This window comes from Mus caroli, chromosome 2 (assembly GCF_900094665.2).
Source record: "Mus caroli chromosome 2, CAROLI_EIJ_v1.1, whole genome shotgun sequence".
Classification (NCBI taxonomy): Eukaryota; Metazoa; Chordata; class Mammalia; order Rodentia; family Muridae; genus Mus; species Mus caroli.
Genome location: NC_034571.1, coordinates 31,572,702 through 31,590,472, shown reverse-complemented (window position 1 = coordinate 31,590,472; position 17,771 = coordinate 31,572,702). Strand labels below are relative to the sequence as shown.

The following is a 17,771-nucleotide window of genomic DNA, read 5'->3' as shown; positions in this document are numbered from 1 at the left end:
GAGGGTCAGTTGCCAGCTGTAGCAGCAAGCCCCGTCCACACCTAACAACGCTCTAAGTGCCTAAGTTGTTCCACCTGCTAGACCTGCTTCCCATCTATCAGTAGGGGACAGACACAACGCTCATGGAGGTCACTCTAAAGTCAACTGAGACAGTACAGGGGGCGTGCTCATGAGAACAAGCCAGTGCCAGGAACCGCCATCGGTCACTTGTGGCCATCCCCTCTCTTTACCCACCTCTCAACCACGCAGGCTTCAGGAAATGAGTGAAGACAATTCCAGGCTGGGCTACCCTTCTGGCATTTCCCAAGCTGTTACCTATGCATCCCTAACCACGCAACTTCCTTCCTTCCTCATCTGAGGAAAAGGGCCAGCTGACTAAACTCCAAGGATGCCTTTAAAAAAAAATTTTTTTTTTCCTGATTTTTCAAGACAGGATTTCTCTGTGTAGCCCTGGCTGTCCTGGAACTCACTCTGTACATCAGGCTGACCTCAAACTCAGAAATCCACCTGTCTCTGCCTCCTAAGTTATGTCTCCAGAGTTGATGCCCACTTAAAGACTAGAAGCCTGACCAGTTCTGGAGTGAGAGAGCCCAGCAGACTCTCTGCAGGCCTCTATCTGCAGGCAGGCCCAGGCTACAGTCCTGGAGTGTGTCAGGACAAGGGCACTGACCTCCTGGGAATCCAGGGCTGGACATAAGCCTTGTTGGGGACATCTCTTCCCAGCTCTGTCAGGCCTGAGAACCAGCTAGCTGCTGAGGTCTGATCCAGCAGAAATCCCATGTGTGTGTGTGTGGGGGGGGGGGGGGGGGGGGCGGGAAGGGAGGAGAATTCAGCTGCCTGGTGGCTGCCTGGGTCCTGGGATAACAAACAACATCCTAAAAAGGCAGAGGGGCTGGCCAGTCAGCCTGGGGAATTTCCTGGGAAGAAAGCCTGGAAGAAATTGTCCCTCTCAGGCCTGGGTTCTTCAAGCCCAGGACTTGAAGTAGCTGTCATCAGGAACCTCCCTTTAGATACATACTGGGCCCTGGCCTTCTGCTTCCACACTACTCCTAAGATCTCACCACAGGGCTGAGAATGTAAAGAGAATGCAACCAAACAGGACAGTCCATGACTGGCTACAAAGCAACTAAGGCCGGGCACCAACAGTGTCCAAAGGATGCTGACGTGCTTATCCCAGTACACATACCATCTCACAACCTTCTCCAACAACCACACACAGAAGGTGGCTTCCTAAGCAGACAGCACAGCAGGGCTTCAAACAGGCCCAGTGAGCCCAAGCTCAGTGGTAACTGCCACACACCAAGATTCAGACAAGGCATGGCTTCACAAGTCCAAACAGAAAGCTGTGGAAGTGGTGGTCTAGTCACCCTGTCAGCCTAGTGTCTGTGCCTCCCATCTCACACAGCAAGGCAGAGAACCAGGCCAAGGAGCTCTGGGTTCCCCTTTTAATTCCACCCTTAACTGAGCTGAATCCTCAGGTCAATCAGTTTTCCCTCAGGGCCTACAAACCCTAAACAAGGCTCTTCTCTGGGTTGTTTTCCTTATGTGCTGAGCTAATCACCCCCCACAAGTAAACACAGGAGATGGTCACCACTCCTGGGGATACGCTCTTGCTTCTATCAGCACCAGTGCTGCAGTAAAGCCTCCCTGCTGCCTGGTGGGGACTTAGGCCAGTGGAGCCAACAGACTCCATCCTACCCTTCCCAGGACTCAGCATACCCAGCGGAGGCTGCAGACCTCTGAGATCACATTTGCCTTCACAGCTTACTGCCTTGATCGTGGGGATGGGGCAAAAACAGAAACCTTTCCATCTAATCCCCCCATCATCCTGCAGCCTGAATAATTTTGGGTTTTTAATCAATAGCTGTCAGACTTGTCAAATTACTTTGGGGACCACAAAGAAGTTTTTAAACATTCATAAACCTCAGTAGAGCAGTGAAGTGCCCTGAATTTTAAGAGAAGCCAAGAACACTCACAGAACAGGAGGAGCAGAGCAATCCCAAGGAGAGCTGAGGCCCAGTGGCCCCTGCTACTTAAGCTCTGCACCCTCCCTAGTTACCCGGGGAAAGGACCAGGCTTGGTCTGCCACTCGGAGACCAGCGAGTAGGGCATTTCCAACCTTTCAGCCTGCCTCTGTCTCCCCAGGGAAAGTGTCTCCACCTGTGTCCCCAGGCAGAGTCCAATATCCATGCATGGCACAGCAGACACTTAGGGCTGTGACCCCAGACACCTCAGCTTGTCGTCCTGCTGCCACCATCTCCTCGGACTGTTCTTAACTCTGTGAGTGAGCTCAGGGGACCACAGGTATGCCCAGTGACACCTAGGTGTCCCTTTAGTCTGGTGTTGGATGGTTCCTGATTGCCTCCCAACCCTGCTACAAATACTTTCAAGAGCAGCCTCTGTGGCCCTGGAAATAAGGACGCTCGTAGAGAATAATCAAAAAATAAAAATCAACTAAAAGGGGAGTATTCCCATTTCATAGAAAGTAGCTTAGCACCTTGACTAACCCAATCTGCAATCCTTCACATCTGGGAGGCCTTCCCTCCCTTATGATGGACTATGGGGATGCAGACAGCATCCTCCTCCTCATCTTCTCTACCCAAGACCCAGGTGCCATTCCATGTGGTTGGTTGCTTGCATTAGAGTGACAGTTAAGCTGAGGACTGCTGCTCTCTCCAAACCATTGGGCCATACTTCTGATAACTGGCTAAATGTACTGATCTCATGCAAATCAGATTTGGGCAAGGAAGCACAAGCAATCCTAGAACTTGGGAGGCAGAGGCAGAGGCAGAGGCAGAGGCAGAGGGACCAGGAGCCCAAGGCCAGGCTCTACCACATAAAAAGTTCAACAACAAAAACCCATAAGCAAAACACCATGACCTGGGCCAAACTAATAAGCCAACGGTTACCATTTGGGCCCTGTTGTTGCTGAACAAGTTAGCCAACAGTGTGTTCCCGGTCCGTGGTCAGCCCTGAGGCCTCTACGCCCTGCTTACACCTGTCCGCTTCTCCAGCACTTCTCTGATGCTCCTGGTTTCCCCTGGCCCACTGACATTTCCAAAAACCTTTCTCTACTTGGTCCAGATCTTTCCTCCCTGTTCCTCCACCAAGGATCCTAAAAAAAGCTTCTTTTCCAGACAACGTCACCAGCTCTGCTCCCCCACTCCCCGACGCTGCCACCTATCAAAATAGGCTGAAAAGGACAGGTCACCTTGGACAGACATCGTAAAGATTTCTATTCATGGAGGACACATCTTGGAATACGCACATACACTGAGACTCCAGCCACCAGTTCCAAGCAGGCGCCTCTTCAAGTCTAGCCATCACCAGGGATGGAAGACTTTGTGGCCACACAAGTTCTGCCAACAGCCTCGAGGAGAAAGACGCAGCAGACATGATGGGGGAGGAGCAGAATGAAGGAAATGTGGGCCAGCCTTCTCACCTATCAAATGGGCTATCCTATGGTTAAACTGCACTGGCACCTACCCGTTCTGAGCAGAGACTACAATAGTGGAATGCCTCCCTTATATCATCCCTGAGCCTGCAGACCCCCAGAGGACAGAGCTAGCACACCTCAAACTCTAGGAAGAGGCATCCAGGAGCACTCACTGGTAGCAAATCAGTAAGAGGGCAGCTATCAGCAAGCCATGCTCCTACACTACAATCAAGACTAGAAACTCAGAGGGAAAAACCATGTCAAAGAAAAGCAGGGTGCTCTCAAGTCCCTACAAAGCCATTTGCTGCTAAGCCACATGCCTAAGAAGTACACCAAGGCAATGGCTTCACATTCCTTTTGACTCTTATATACCTGACCATGGTTAAGCAAACAAAGGCTTGGAGATGGCCGTCACAGTCCCTCTTTTTTCCCACACTAGGGAATGGATACACTTACATGGCCATTTGTCACCTGGTCCAAGGTATCCCAGCAGATCAAGCCAATTCCCTTAAAGCAGGAAGGTGTATACCTGGCCAGCAGCTGGGCCAGCTCAACCCTTCCAGTAACCACTCTATGGGGCAGCCCACCTGTGCTCACGGCGAGCCACTCCTGGTGGGTACACATTTCCTGTCTGAGCCCTGTTCACACACAGTGGCACACATTTGTGATCCTTGCACTCAGAAGGCCAAGGCAGGAGTTTCAGACTAGCCTAGAATATAGGCTACAGAGCAAGATGCTTTTGCAAGAACAAGAGAAAAAGGAAGGAAGGAAGGAAGGAAGGAACAAACACAGATCCTACCATTTCCACAGGCCTCTCCAATTCACACTGAAAAGTGGCTTTAGCCAGTGTCACAGTACACAGGCACCAGCAGGGCAGGGGAGGCGTGGGTAAGTGAGCTCCAATCCCGACTCTTCTCTGCTTGTCTGCTGATGCATCAGGTTCTCACCAACCCTACAGAAGCCGTGTGCTGAAATGTACCAACTATCAAGTAACTACAGGAACTGCAGGGAATAACAGGTCCCTGCCCTGTCACCTGGTGATCCTATCTGGAACACAGAGAGAAGGGTATCTTGCAGGCAGTCTTACCTGCCCCTAGCATGGTAACAAGTGAGAGATGAGAAGGCTCCCACTGAAGACTAAGACAGCAACAGGATCTGGTTTCTGACAACCTCTCCAGCTGCAGCCAACAAACTCAGCACTAGACAAAACACAGGAGCCAGGCAGAGGAGCAAGTCTGCTGGAGGGGAGATGGTAAGGTCCAAGTGTGAGCAAGCACAGCTCCACCCAGCCCAGCTGGACAACCAGAGCAAAGGCCAGACTCCTCAGGGATCAGAATGCTCCAAGCAGTTCCTGGCATTCCCTGTTCACAGGCCATGGGGCCTGCAGAAAGCAGCAGCACTGCTGCCCTCATCCCTAAACTAAAAGCAGCTGCAGCAGTAGTAGCAGCAGCAGCAGCAGGCCCACCCCACCCCACCCCAGCCCCTTGTTGGTCTCCTGCTCAAGCCAGACCTACCCTAACTGCTTCCAAGTTCTGGGCTAGTAGTAGTAACTATCTGGGTGGAGCTGCCATTACTAGAAACTTGAGTCCCTCTCAGGCCGGGCACCTGTGACAATCAAACCATCTAGTACTGGTAGCAGCCCCAACCCATCCAGGCCTCTCTGGGCCCAGGGGGATTAAATGGCTCCCTTCAGCTCAGCCTCTGCTAAGGCCACTCACCAAGTGAACAAAGGCTAGAGTAGCCATCTAGCCACTGGCTGTTCCCTGCTAGCCTCAGTCAGTCCAGCTCTGTGCTCTAGTTCCAGACACAGCACTCTAATCCTACCCACTGGGACCAATCATGACTAGTTAAACAAAAAGCCAAGTTCCAACTCTCTGTAATGTTCTCTTAAAGGGCCAGTGTCCCAATCCGGTCTGCAAGAACTTAAAGGCACAGATCCCTTTTTCTTTACAGGAAGCAGGAAAAGTGAAATAATAGCCCATGAGTCATGATCAGATTAGCAGCCTTAGGCTTCTAACCGAGACTTCAGGCAACATTTGTAAGAGTCACAATCTAAATTTCACTTAAAGGTTCCAAAGCATATGAAACAGAAACAGTAAAACTAATTCTCGTGCAGAGACTATAAATGGGAGGGAACACTGCCAGTTCTGAGAACTCTACTTAGCACAAGACAGCACTCCTAGCATTGCCTGCTTTGCTCCCCCCAGAAGGCAGCAGCAGCATCCCAACTCCCAAATGAACACTCTGAGGTCAAGAGGAAGCTTCTCCAGGACCCCACCGCAGACGTCAGACATCAGCTCGCAGGTCGCAGGTCACAGTGAGCAGAGGTCCCCGGCCCTGCAGCAGCTCCCTTCCGAAAGACCAACTCTCTCCTGTCCCAACCTTAGGTCCCATGAGACCACAGCCTTCAGTACCTTTCTCTTCTACTAAGAAAGGATGGCACTAAGTCGTATTTCTAAAGTGCCCAGCCACTGGGCTTTCAGGTTGAGCCGTAAAATCCTGAAGTCTCTTCTGCTACTTCTTCTATCTTACATTAGACCCAAAAGGAGACAAATGCTGAGCAGAGAGTCACGAAAGGGAAGGGGATGGGCTGCAGGTTCTGCAGATGCGTGGGCATCCTCACAGACCCCCAGTTACTCCACAGACAGGTTGTGTGGACAGAGCAAGAGGTGAGAGCCAGTGTCTTAGCCCAAGAGTCAGACACAGAGTCGCCCACGGGGATGGAGTAGAGCCACGGAAGGGGGGCGGGGTGCTCTTGTGCAGGAGGAGGGAAAGATGCTTGACTGTCTGGACCCTGAGACCTGATCTGAGAAGGTAGCCAAGAAGGGTGAGCCACTCTGGCCCTGAGTGTCTGGGTTAAATGGCCAGGTGGAAGGAAGCCTCAGCTCTACAGCACAGGGCTCGGTCCTGAGGACCTAACTTCACTGTTGGTACAGGGTCTGGATAGAAGCCCAAGGGTCTGCAGCTGTCTGCACTCGAGCCTGAGCTGTGCCACTTGATCCCACGTGCTCTCAAACAGGTAACACACCTCTGAGTCTCCCTCGGTTTTCTCCTTTGTAAAATGGACTATTTCAAAACAGCATTTACTTCCCAGGACACAGAACAAGCCCAGCAATCACTGAACACCTAGCATAGGCCAGTCTCCAGCTTGGCTGAAGGAGCTGGGCATGTTGGGAGACAGGTCAGGGACAAGCTTCCAGGGCAGTGACTGGGGCAAGGCATTCCCCCCTTGGGAGAGAATTTTCAGGGACCCCCTTGCAGGATGACTACAATAACTGCCTTTCCCTGGAGACAAGAAAGCCAAATCCTTTGAAGCAGCAAACAGCCTGCTTGGTGTCCAGTCCAACTGAGGCCCAGTGAGTAGGCAGAGGGGAAGGAGCTCTAAGCCTGGGGCTTTGGGGGGTGGGGCAGGACAGGACTTCACTTCCCCAGGTGGAGCCTATCTCATACCTGACTTTTGGTCTTAGATCGACTAGTTTGTACATATAAAGCGCTTCCCTTCGTAAGCCACAGGAGCACAGCCTAGAGCTGTTGGGCATAGAGCCTCCCTCACAGCCAGGGGGCCCTTCAACACAAACACCCCAAGGCCTGCTGAGCTTGAGGTCTGCAGCTTCTTGGAGCCTAATGCCTCTGATTTTCATGTAGGGCAGATCCAAGGTAGCAGGAAGGCCTCCATTCCTCCTCAGTCTGTGGCTGATTCCTGAACCGTAACAGGAGACCCAGCATTTGACTCGCTGGTGGGGGCCTTTATGGTTCAGCCACAACTCTGGCCATTTCTTCCTTAGAAACTGCAAGCCCTTCACGTTCCAATGACTCAGTTTCCTCGTGTATAAAATTAAATAATACAGCCCCACCGGAAGACAACACAGGTAAAAACAATGGTCAAGCATTATGTAGAAAGGCACTGGACCAAGCAAATAGATCCCAAAGACTCAGATATCTGTTATTCACTCTACAGACACTGAGAACCTACCAGGGCCTGTTGCCCACTAGGCTACAGGCTGTCCCTCACCCTGCACAACCAATCAAACACATCCTACACTCTCCCCAGAGCCAGCAAGGCCTTGGGACAGAGGTAAAGGAGCTAGCAATCAAAGTCTGTAAAGACCTCCAGTTCAGCTGGAAGACCTCTGCAGAGAGCACAGACGTAGCAGGCCCAAATGGAGGACTGGGATCCAGGGGGAAGCATGGAAGTAAAGAATGTGGGTGAGGGGCAGGGGCAGTAGTGTCCTTGCAGCTAGAGAACCAGCTGGAGAGCAATGATAGGAGGGCAGGGGAGGGACATTTGTTGTTGACACTCGGGGGTAGTCTGCCAAGGTCAGACCACTGAGTAGAGTTACATCACCTGAAGGACACAGGTAGGAGTCATTTAAGACAGCCACCAAGCTTCCCCGCTTCCTGCTCCCTTGTTCTAGTCAACACATCAGGCTTCTGACCACCAGAGGTCTTTGGGTCGCTATAGCCAACATCAGGCCTTTGCCCACACCAGGGACCCTCATTCTCCACATGTCCCTTTGTCCTAACTGTCCTCCAGTCTCTTCAGGGCTCTGGGTTTGGAAGAAGATGCTTCCCTGTGGTGATGTCATCCACATGGAGCTTTAAATACCCCAGAGTGCTCCTAATTCCAGCTCTGCGCCACATCCTCCCAGACTCCTATCTCAAGTGGGAGGAATAGCTGCATGCCTCAGAGAACCTCAGGCCTAAAAGGCCCCTCTATAGGAGCCCAGAGAGCCAGTAGCCTCTCTGTACTAGACTTCCCCACTCCACAAGGAAGTCTGAAAGCTCACTAGGAAGGCAAAAGACTCTTCCAATGGGGGCGAGAGAACTGGCTCAGTGGCTAAGAGCTCAGTCGTCCAGTGCTCTTACAGAGGACCCAGATTCGACACCCAGTACCCACATGGTTACTCACAACCATCTGTAACTGCAGTTCCAATGGATCTGACCACTGTGTACACCAGGCACATGGTGCACAGACATTCACTCACATACTATGTGATAAAACACTCACACACATTAAATACAATCAAACTAAAACGACAACAGAAACCTGAACCTGGTGATTCCTGGATAACTGCAGTAGGACCAGGCAAGCTCTGACCCCTCCCCAAGCCAGAGGGGCTGAAGTCTGCTCTAAAACCCTTTACTCTTTAATAGTGTGTGCCTATGCTGGCCTTACCCAGCAAGACGGAGGTTCTTGGGTCCCTACCTGTCTTGAGGATGCTGTACCTGTGATGTACCTGTGATAAAAGTTCTTATTCTTCCCATTTTCAAAATAGACTGTTCTTGTCCTGTTGGAATTCACTCTCCTTCCTGGACTCAGCCCATGCCAGGTCCTGCCCTGCCTCCTCCATCACTCCTCAGCAAACACCAGGCTCATTTCAGAGCATCTTGTGCATTCGCCAACAAATATTTACTAGGTCTTAGCTGTGTGCCAGGTCCTGTTTTAGGCACTGGGATACAGGTGCTAAACAAAGCAGCCCCAGGCTTGCAGCCAGGTACAGCTTACTTATTTGTACCTATGTCTTCTATAAGGGAAGCTGTGTGTGTCCGTGGGCCATGGTTGTCACATCTGTCCTGAGAGAGTGCTTAATATGATGTAAACTCTATTTATGAACCACCATATGCAAATCAGTTCCCAGAGTAGCCAAGGAACCAAACCCAGAAAGCCAAAAAATGCAGAGCCCACACCACCCTCAGGCGAGAAGGCACACTTCAGAGCTGCAGAAGCTTGGTGGCTTGGTCCTGGGGGAGGAGATACACACGTGGAAGCTCCATCTAGCTGCTGGAGAAAAGGGCACTGCAGGCCAGAGTGCTCAGAGAAAGTCAGTCCTAACCCTCAGCCTACGGAAAAGGAGTGAAGCAAACTTTTGTCTTAGGTTCTGATGTTCTTTGCGCAAGTAGGTAAAGGAGAGTCTCTGCTCTGAAAACCCTTTGACTTCTTGTTAGTGTTTGCATCAGAACAAGTTTCACAAGTAAAGCTTCTCTCCTCCAACAGTGACCACAGAGACAGACTAAGACTTTTAAATCTGTCTCCAAGAAGCTACGGCAGGGAGAGCCAGAGGGGCTGGGGGAGTGTGTAGCTTCGCTGAAAGCCTTGGAAGAAGCTGGTCAAAATCCCTTTTTTCAGAGGTTGCCTTCCCAACCTGAAGCTTCTCTGGACCAGGATCAAGAGCCAGGGCATAGGGCACCCAACTTGCAGGTGCCCCAAGCTTCACCTGCTGGTTTCCTGGTCCTTGTTCCCCGAGGGCAGGGCTTGGCTCTTAAGGCATGAGAACCATCTACCCAGCAACCCCAGCCCCACGCCTATTCTCCAGTGCTCTCTGCCAGAATCAGGCAGTATATAGAGAGATCTGGGTTAGGCCTCAGTTCACCTTTGCAGTGTCTGCTGACCATTCCTCCTACGGCCACACCTTCAAGGAAAAACCTCCAGCCCCACCCCACACCCCACACCTGGCTGAATGTACAGGACAGGGAGCAAGAACCTGTGTCCTCTTCCTCCTTCCCTACACATCCAGTCACAGACCTTGGCAACGGTAGGAGTGTAGGCCTCTCTGCTGACCTGGGCATCTGAGGCCCAGCAGCCAGATGAGGCTTCCGAGGATGGCTGGGCCTCCAGAGAGTGGCACCTCCAGACCAGCACAGGATCTTGCCAAGGTTGTCACTGAGGAGTCCAAGGCCACAGAGGCCCATTCCCAAGGGTGGTACAGACCCAGGTGGCCAGGGTGGACATTTAAGAGGTGAACCCTTTGGGGTTCCCCCTTACCACAGAGCACACACTATGTCTGTGTCCACCACGTTGAAACTCTCAAAATGTCTTAAGCACACAGAGGCGACAACATCTAGAGATTTCCGGGTTCCCCAGAGAACAAGGAAAATTACAGTCTTCCACACAGTAGCCTCCAGGTCCCAAGAAGTCGGAAGGGTTCTTGAAAGTAAGCGGCTTCTCCTGGCCAGCGGCAGGAGCCTTCCAGGGCCTGCGGTGGGTGCAGGACTAGCAGGAGCCACTCCAGGAAGCCAGGAACATTGGCCCAGAGGTCCCACAAGCACCTCCCCTGGAGTGCTGGCTCTGCCCTCTGGAGTCCCGCCCCTGGCCTTTGTGCTAGCCAATGCCGGGCAGCTCCAGCTGGATGCTGGTCTCAGATCAAAAGATCAGTGTTGGGAGGGGAGGGCTCTCCCCACCTCCTCCCCCTCAGCCATTATCACCCTGCTTCATTTTCTTCATAGCAGGGATCTGAGGTCATCCTGCTTTTTTTGCTGGAGTCCTCCCCCTCCCCCAAGCCCCACCCCTCCTCAAAAACCTTACCAGTTGAGGCCAGTAAGCCCAGAACACTAGAACACCTTGCTGGGCAGCTGCCAAAAAGCAGAAGTTTGATAGGCACTTGGAATCTATTTCCCTAGCTGGTCTGAGACCTGCCAGCCAGAGCTAGATTAAGGAGTTGGAGCAATCAGAGATTTGAGGGAATCCCTAGACCTCTCATTCTCTCACCCCACCCTCTGGCAGCCCAACTTCTACCAGGCTACATTGCTCCCAGGAACTCTATTCAGGCCAGAAGTAACTGGTCCCGCCTTCTCTTCTCCCAAGCCTCAAGAGGGCTTTCCCCCTCTTCCCAAGCCAGCTGTCTTCTGTTGCAACTGGCTTGAGACATGTGGCTGCCCTCCAAAGCAGCGGGGGGGACGAGGATGGGGACAATTTGGAGGGAATGGGGGGCGTAGGAACTGGGGCTTCATCCCCATGTGTCCCTGCACCCTCCCCAGGCTCCCGTCTATCCCAACAGCACTTTTCAGCTACTACACAGCTCCAAAACCATAGTCTGAATTCTCAACACTGCAGAGGGAGCCGAGTCAGACACACACCACACAGCCAGAACAGCCAGGCAAACACCCCTGTCTCTTCCACTGCTTCCAGTCAGACATTTTAAAAAAGAAATACAACGGTTTGGGGAAGGATAGGGAAGGATGGGGACCACAGTCACTGGGGACAGATGTACAGAGGGGAAGTTTAGTCCCCAACCTCTGCCGTGGACATAGTCAGGAGCCCTCCAGTTAAGAAGTCTACTGAGCCCCAGACAACTGTCTTAGACACAAATTCTCCCTTTGGGGTGGTTTCTCTACTGCAAAAAGTATCTGGCTGGGCCCACAAGGCAAGGAAAGAATTAAAGGCAGGCAGGAAGCTGGAAGCTGGAGTACAACTGCTGCCATTTGGAGGTGTATCCTCACACACAGGCCTCACTGTAACAGGCATCTCTGGGAAGGTACCCTCAGTAAGCAGACATTTTTGCCTGGATGGCCCTTTCCCATACCTCAAAGGCTCCACCTACTAAACCCCTAGTACCAATAGGTCCACCCTCTCTTTCCCTCAGAGCCACCAGGCCAGAGGGCTTATCCAGAGCTTCCTCTAGCTTGTGCTTACAGCTCAGGACTTTAAGAGCTTCCGAGACCAGAAGGAAGCTGACTGGGGAAGGCCCCTGCCCTGGCCATGGCCCCTATAATCAACACCACCCCAGTTCCGTCCCTGACAGTCTACCTAGACTGTCCAGCATCTACTGTGCGCAGCCTCTGCAGAGACAAGTGCAGGACTGGTGAAGAGGCTGTACTTGGGCCCCAGACCTGGCCATGTTCATGGACATGCTGGCCCAATGGCACCCCATGTGGCCACACCTGGCCATCCCTCTGACCACACAGCAGGAAAGACTCCTATTCAGCTGCAGCCTTGGTCTGCTCTCTCAGTTTCCAAGTCTTAGTAACATTTCCTTGTGGGGAGAGGTGATAAATTACTCACAGAGAACATGGGACCAGAAAAGGGCTCTTGGTTTCACAGTGGCCAAGCCAACAGGAAATGTGTAAATGGAGCCCATGGAGTCCATGCTCTAAGCAGCAGGGTGTGACTCCAAGACGGGCCTTCTACCGCCAGTTTCATGGTCCTGCATGGGGCAGGCAAGACAGCCACTTCCAAACTACAACTGAAAGCAGATGTGCGTCATTCAAATGCTCCTCCAACTGGAAGCCGTCCTAGATTTCTTCCAAGCAGAAAGCCATTCCCTGACAGTGGACTTGCATTTTTGTTCTGAGATAAGACCTCAATCTGTAGCCCAAGCTGGCCTTAAATTCAAGATGCCACTGCCCCAGGCTCCGGAGCATGGCTTACTGTGGACACAATGAGCTCTTGCCGCCACTTGTGCTTCTCCTAGGCGTCCTATCTTCTTATAGCAAACAGGGCCCTGGGGCAGGACTGTTTGCTCTGTGTGACAGTCACAGGATGGGGTCACAGCTAACAAGAACAGTGGCTGAACTATGTCCTAAGTTGGGATCCCATTCCCACCAGCTATCTGGCCTTGGAGAAGCTGAATCTTCCACACCCTCTCAACCCAAACTAGAGGTGCACACAGACTTAAAACAAACAGTCCTGAGTACCCAGCCTTCCTGAATAGGCCCTATCTACCTCAGCACTGCCTTCACCTTCATAACTGTGTCAGCAATTCAAGATTCTTCCCTTCCTATGGCCACACCCTCCTGTCTGGTTACTCTACCTTCCAGAGGCCAGCTTGGACCTTCCCATTTAAAGTAAATCTTCCCCATTTCCTGGCCCCTAGCCACAAGAATATGCCAATACCCTCTCTGCTACCCTGGGTTCTTATGGGGCCTGCATGTTACTTCTTGATCTCCAGGTCCTCACTGAGGGTCTATCCATCTCTGGTTCAAGACTAAGAACTCCATACTACACACTGAACACCCACACACCCCCTCTAGGCCAGGCTTCTCACTGGGCTTGGGGCCCTGGCTTCATCTGAAGATGGCCTTACCAACCAGGTAAGGGTCTCTGTAGGACTCTGGAAAGCACCAGCAAGAGCTTCCCTTTGCTGTGTGACAGAAAAGTGAAGGCACTTCGAGGTCCTGCCTTATCCTCGTTGTCACCATGAATAGACTGGGACTGCTGAGGAGGTGCACCTCTGGGTAGGTGGATATTTCCAAGGAGGAGGCACAGAGGGAGAGGAAACCGTCCCACTGGCAGCCTACAGAAAGAAGAGGGAGCCATCTCTTGTACCTGCTTTCTAACCGGCCATGAAGCAAACAACACTCCCCTGCCTGAGTCTATCCCTAAGCCGAGCTTATCAAGAATCCAGGGGCCAATGCCCAATGACAGACATAATACATAATCCATGACCTCTTCCTCTGCTTGTGCCATGCATTTGGTCACAGCAACAGTAAGCAGCCCAGTTACCTATGCCGCTCTTCTTCCCATGGACTGCTCTTTAAAGACAGGTAACCCCTTCTGGAGGAGACGCTGCTACAACCTGGGGACCACCTCAGGATGAGTCTACAAGTCATGCAGGTGAGCACCAGCGAGGGACCCCTGCAGAGGAACCAGCCAGGCTGGGCTGTTCCAGGACAAGGGCCTCGTAAGATACTTTCTATCTACACTCAGCTCCTGGCAGGATGCGAGCTTAATGTTAGATGGAGGGCTGACTCCAGGAAGCAGTTTCCACACGCCCCAGCTGTTAATTTATGTGAGCACATCCATGCATGTGTGGCTTTATCATCACCAACAAAAAACAAATGTGTCCTGGCACCTACTCCGTGCCAAGCCCAGAGCGAGGTATTTTACATACATTATCTCCTTACACCTCCAAGGGCTCTAAGCATGGGTACCCACACAACACCTGCCTAAAATGAAGCTGAAGCACAGAGGCATAGGAGTGATACCCAAGGTCACACAGATAGTTACTAGTGGGAGCTGGAGTTCTGGGTTCCCCAAGACTCCAGGGCCCATTGTCTGTCTCCAGACTCCCCTACCACGAACTGTGTGGGAGCTTAGGGAAAGTTGCAGTCTACAGCCCTCAATTCCCTTCCTCTTAGGAGCCCCATTTCCTCTAGAGAAGCCCAGCAAGCTCACAGCCTCTGGCTGCCTCTGCCCCCCACCAGCCTGAATGTATCCCTCACCTGCCAGGCCTCCACACAGGGCTTTGTGGTGATCACTGTGGCTGGCATAGAAACCTGGAACCTTTCCCTCCGCTGAGATTTTAACACATGTTGGCTCCCTAAATGTAATGTTTCCATTAAAGGCTTTTGTGGGAGTAAATCCCCGCCCATGTGACACCTCTCTGAAAATACAGAGTAAATTTACTTGAACAAGCCATGAGACATGGTCAGTATTTCCCTTTCTTGGCTGTCACATTGCCAAGTGCTGGGCAGCAATGCACAGTGTGCCAAGGATTAGATGTTATCACGAGGCAAAGGACAGGGTGACCATAATCTATTCATAATGGCTGTGCTACTACCAGTCGGTGCTTAATGCACCCCATTCTTAAGTCTGACTAGTACCTCACTTGTATCCCTAAGTCAGCTGTTACTCAGTCCCCAAATCCTGTCCCTAACTCCACTACTGTGGGTCCCAACCATCACTCTATGTCTACACTAGGCTACAAGTCAAAGTTCAAACACGCTTATTGAAATTCCAATCCCTTAAGCTGTGTCCTTATCCCCAACTCTGGGACCACAAGTAACAATACTATGGGGGTACCAGGGCGAATCCTGTCACTCTCTCAGGTCTGGTGGCTGCCATAAAGAGTCATTCATCCTGGCATCACTGCCTAGGTCCATGAAAGACAGTGCCCTGCTCCAACACTGGCCAGTCAGAGCTAATGAAGAGCAGTTGTGTGCTGTGTGGCAAACAGACAAGGGCAGGGGACAGCTACAGCTCTCCTTGCTGCTACATGTGGCCAAACAGCTGGTCTGCAAGAACCTGGCATTTGGTCTCTCCCAGGACTCCACGGGGCCCTGCCGTCCGTCAGACACCCCTCTTCAGGAGATGGAAAGGCAGCTTGGGACCTGCCTTTTTCCTAGGGTTTTGTGAGCCTGTGCCACAGGCACTGCGCGCAGTGCTGCTGTTAGCTGCCAATGACCATTTAATCAGGACAGCATCAGAGAGGTGTGAGCACCTGCCACCCACCCCAAGCACCTCCCCATTTACGGATGAGAGCACAGCTCCATTAGACGAACAACCTGCCCAGGCTACCTAGTTAGGGTTCCAAGCATGAGGGAGTCACCTGCCTCTGCCCTCAGAACACTGGCACCTTAATAGAAAGGTACCCCAAGTTGGTGCAGACTAAAACAACATGACAAACTATGGTACCATAGAGACAGAGTTCAGGTATGGGTCTGACCCAAAGAAGGTTATCAAAAGTATGGGGACACTGCAGTGCTGGGAACAGGGGACTGGGATAGGTTACATGGGAGTTGGAGGCCCAGCTCATCCGAGCCCAACGACTCCCTCTAAATTCTGTGCCTGGGACACAGGACACTTCTCAATCCCAGCCAATTAGCCCAGGGCTGGCCACTGACATGCCACATCCTGTTTACAGCAGGACAGTCAGTACAGCCCTAAGAGGTAGATGCCCTGGGTGATGATGCTTAGGGCCCCCTATGTCTGACTCTGTACCCAGAGAGTACTAAGCCCCATCTGCACCAACTGCCGCTGGGTGCATGGCACCTGTGTCCTGGAGGTCATGTGCTTTGGGAACCTGAATGGCACCCGTTCAGTGGTTTACGTATCTCTCTCCGCCAGAGCTAGGCTTGCTGAGGATGGCGAACGTTATGGAGCCAGAATCAGCAAGCTTGGTGGCACAGAGCCAGCAGCAGACCCAGAAGTGATGGTGTTGCAGCGGAAACAGCTGAGCACAGCAAATAGAGCCATTGACCCAATTCAGCTCCAGTCTGTCTTCAAGAGAATGACTGAGTTAAAATGAATAGGTCCCCATGTCCCCAGTGGCTTTGGAGGGATGGAATGGAGAAGGAGAAACCAAAAATGGCTCCTGGACCCACTGTTGGCTATTTCTGAGTCATTAGACTAGAGAATGGCTTCTTGCTTTCTTTGCTGGCCAGCAGGGGCTGGACACAACTGGCAAGCAGTGACATGGGCTAGACAACAGGATGGATGCCAGCTTCACCAGCAGCTTGATGGGTGGCCCTGCTCGCCTCCTCTGATGCCTGGGCTCCTTACCTCTAGAATGGGAATCCTACAACCCCCACCTTCCAGCACCACTCCCACAGAGAAGGAAAAGCACGCCAGGGAGAAAGGGTTCAGGTGGACAGGAATACAGGCCCAGCACTGCCGAACGTTATTCCAAGGGGATCCAGAACTCTCAACCAAAAGGAATGATTAAGGTGAGTGGTTCAGGGATGTGGACATGCTTGCTGGGAACCACTGAAGAGAAACCAGGAAGCTAACACCATTCCACACCATCAGGTAAGACCCAGCCTGTCTGTGGGCTACAGCTGGTCATGAGCCACTATGGGCCACCTCTAGTTAAATGACACAGCATATGTAAGTTAATCTACCCTGTGACAGTGTCCTCCCACTGGCTTACTGCCTTATCATAAGCTCAGAGGCCAGGCTAGCCCTGTCAGCAGGAGAGATGATCTCCTCCTCCTCCTTTCTCCAGCTATAGGTAGTCTCCTTCAGGACCTGGGGAGAGGGGCTTCTGAGGGGCTGACCCCCACCCTCCCCTCCCCTCCAGACTGTAGGGAGAAGGGCTTTTGCCTGGCCTGGTTTTACTTTAGAAAACACGGGGCCTACTTCCCTCCTAAGGCAAATCTCAGCTTCCTTTTTAATAATATGTGGGCTTCTGAGAGAGCCAAAGAGAAAAGGCTTAGAGACAGCAGAGGAGAGCATTACCCAGTGCCCCGGAAGGAGGAGTACTCAGAGCACAGGCACCTACCTGTGAGGCAGCATTACCCTCTGGGCTCCTATCTGTGTGAGCCCAGGAGTCGCCTCACCGCCTCACCGCTCTCAGCCTCAGCCTCAGTTTCGATACTCAGGAGACTGTGGGACCCAGAGCGCTGCACAGATTAAACGAGATGATCCCTGCCAAGAGCTTGGTAGGATGTCTGGCACATAGCAAGGGATCAAAACCCAATAGGTATTATTATTCCTGTTGTGTTATCTTTAGTGAAAAGCATGCCAGAGAATTCTGAGTGGGTGACTACAATAAAGTAGTGCAACCAGGCAAGCTTGTTAGCAGCTGAGGCCACCTATAATTAGCAGTCATTACATATGCAAATGTGCTGCTCTGCAGCTAGAACCAGGATTGTTTGAAGAGTGTTTAAATAACCCTTCCCCTGGCTGCCCACCCTCCTCAAATCTTGCTTATACTATTAATTTCATTAACAAACATTTACTTCATAAAGGCACATAGAAACTCATACATATTTGAATCACAGGCTTTAAGGAGCGGCAATGTGGTTAAGTGATAGAACTACATGCTCCAAAGCTTTCCAGTTCTCCCAAAAACAAAACAAAACACTAGAAAGGTTTTAAAGGTTAGGTGCCTGCTCACTT

General features: G+C 51.9%; 1 protein-coding gene across 13 annotated transcripts in view; it reads right to left on the bottom strand.

Moving 5' to 3' along the window:
• The window catches only part of Dab2ip (DAB2 interacting protein), a 175,484-nt gene that overhangs the window by 28,828 nt on the left and 128,885 nt on the right, over nt 1-17,771 (bottom strand). The window contains exon 1 of one of the 13 annotated variants that reach the window (XM_029484673.1): nt 9,960-10,469. The exons of 10 other annotated variants lie outside the window; for them this stretch is intronic. In XM_029484673.1, the coding sequence (XP_029340533.1) occupies nt 9,960-10,126 (167 nt within the window). In that variant the 5' untranslated portion in view covers nt 10,127-10,469. Of the gene's footprint in view, nt 1-4,235; nt 4,821-5,154; nt 5,394-9,959; nt 10,470-17,771 lie in introns of those variants that run through there. 2 more of the 13 variants (XM_021181795.2, XM_029484703.1) reach the window with 2 other exon arrangements.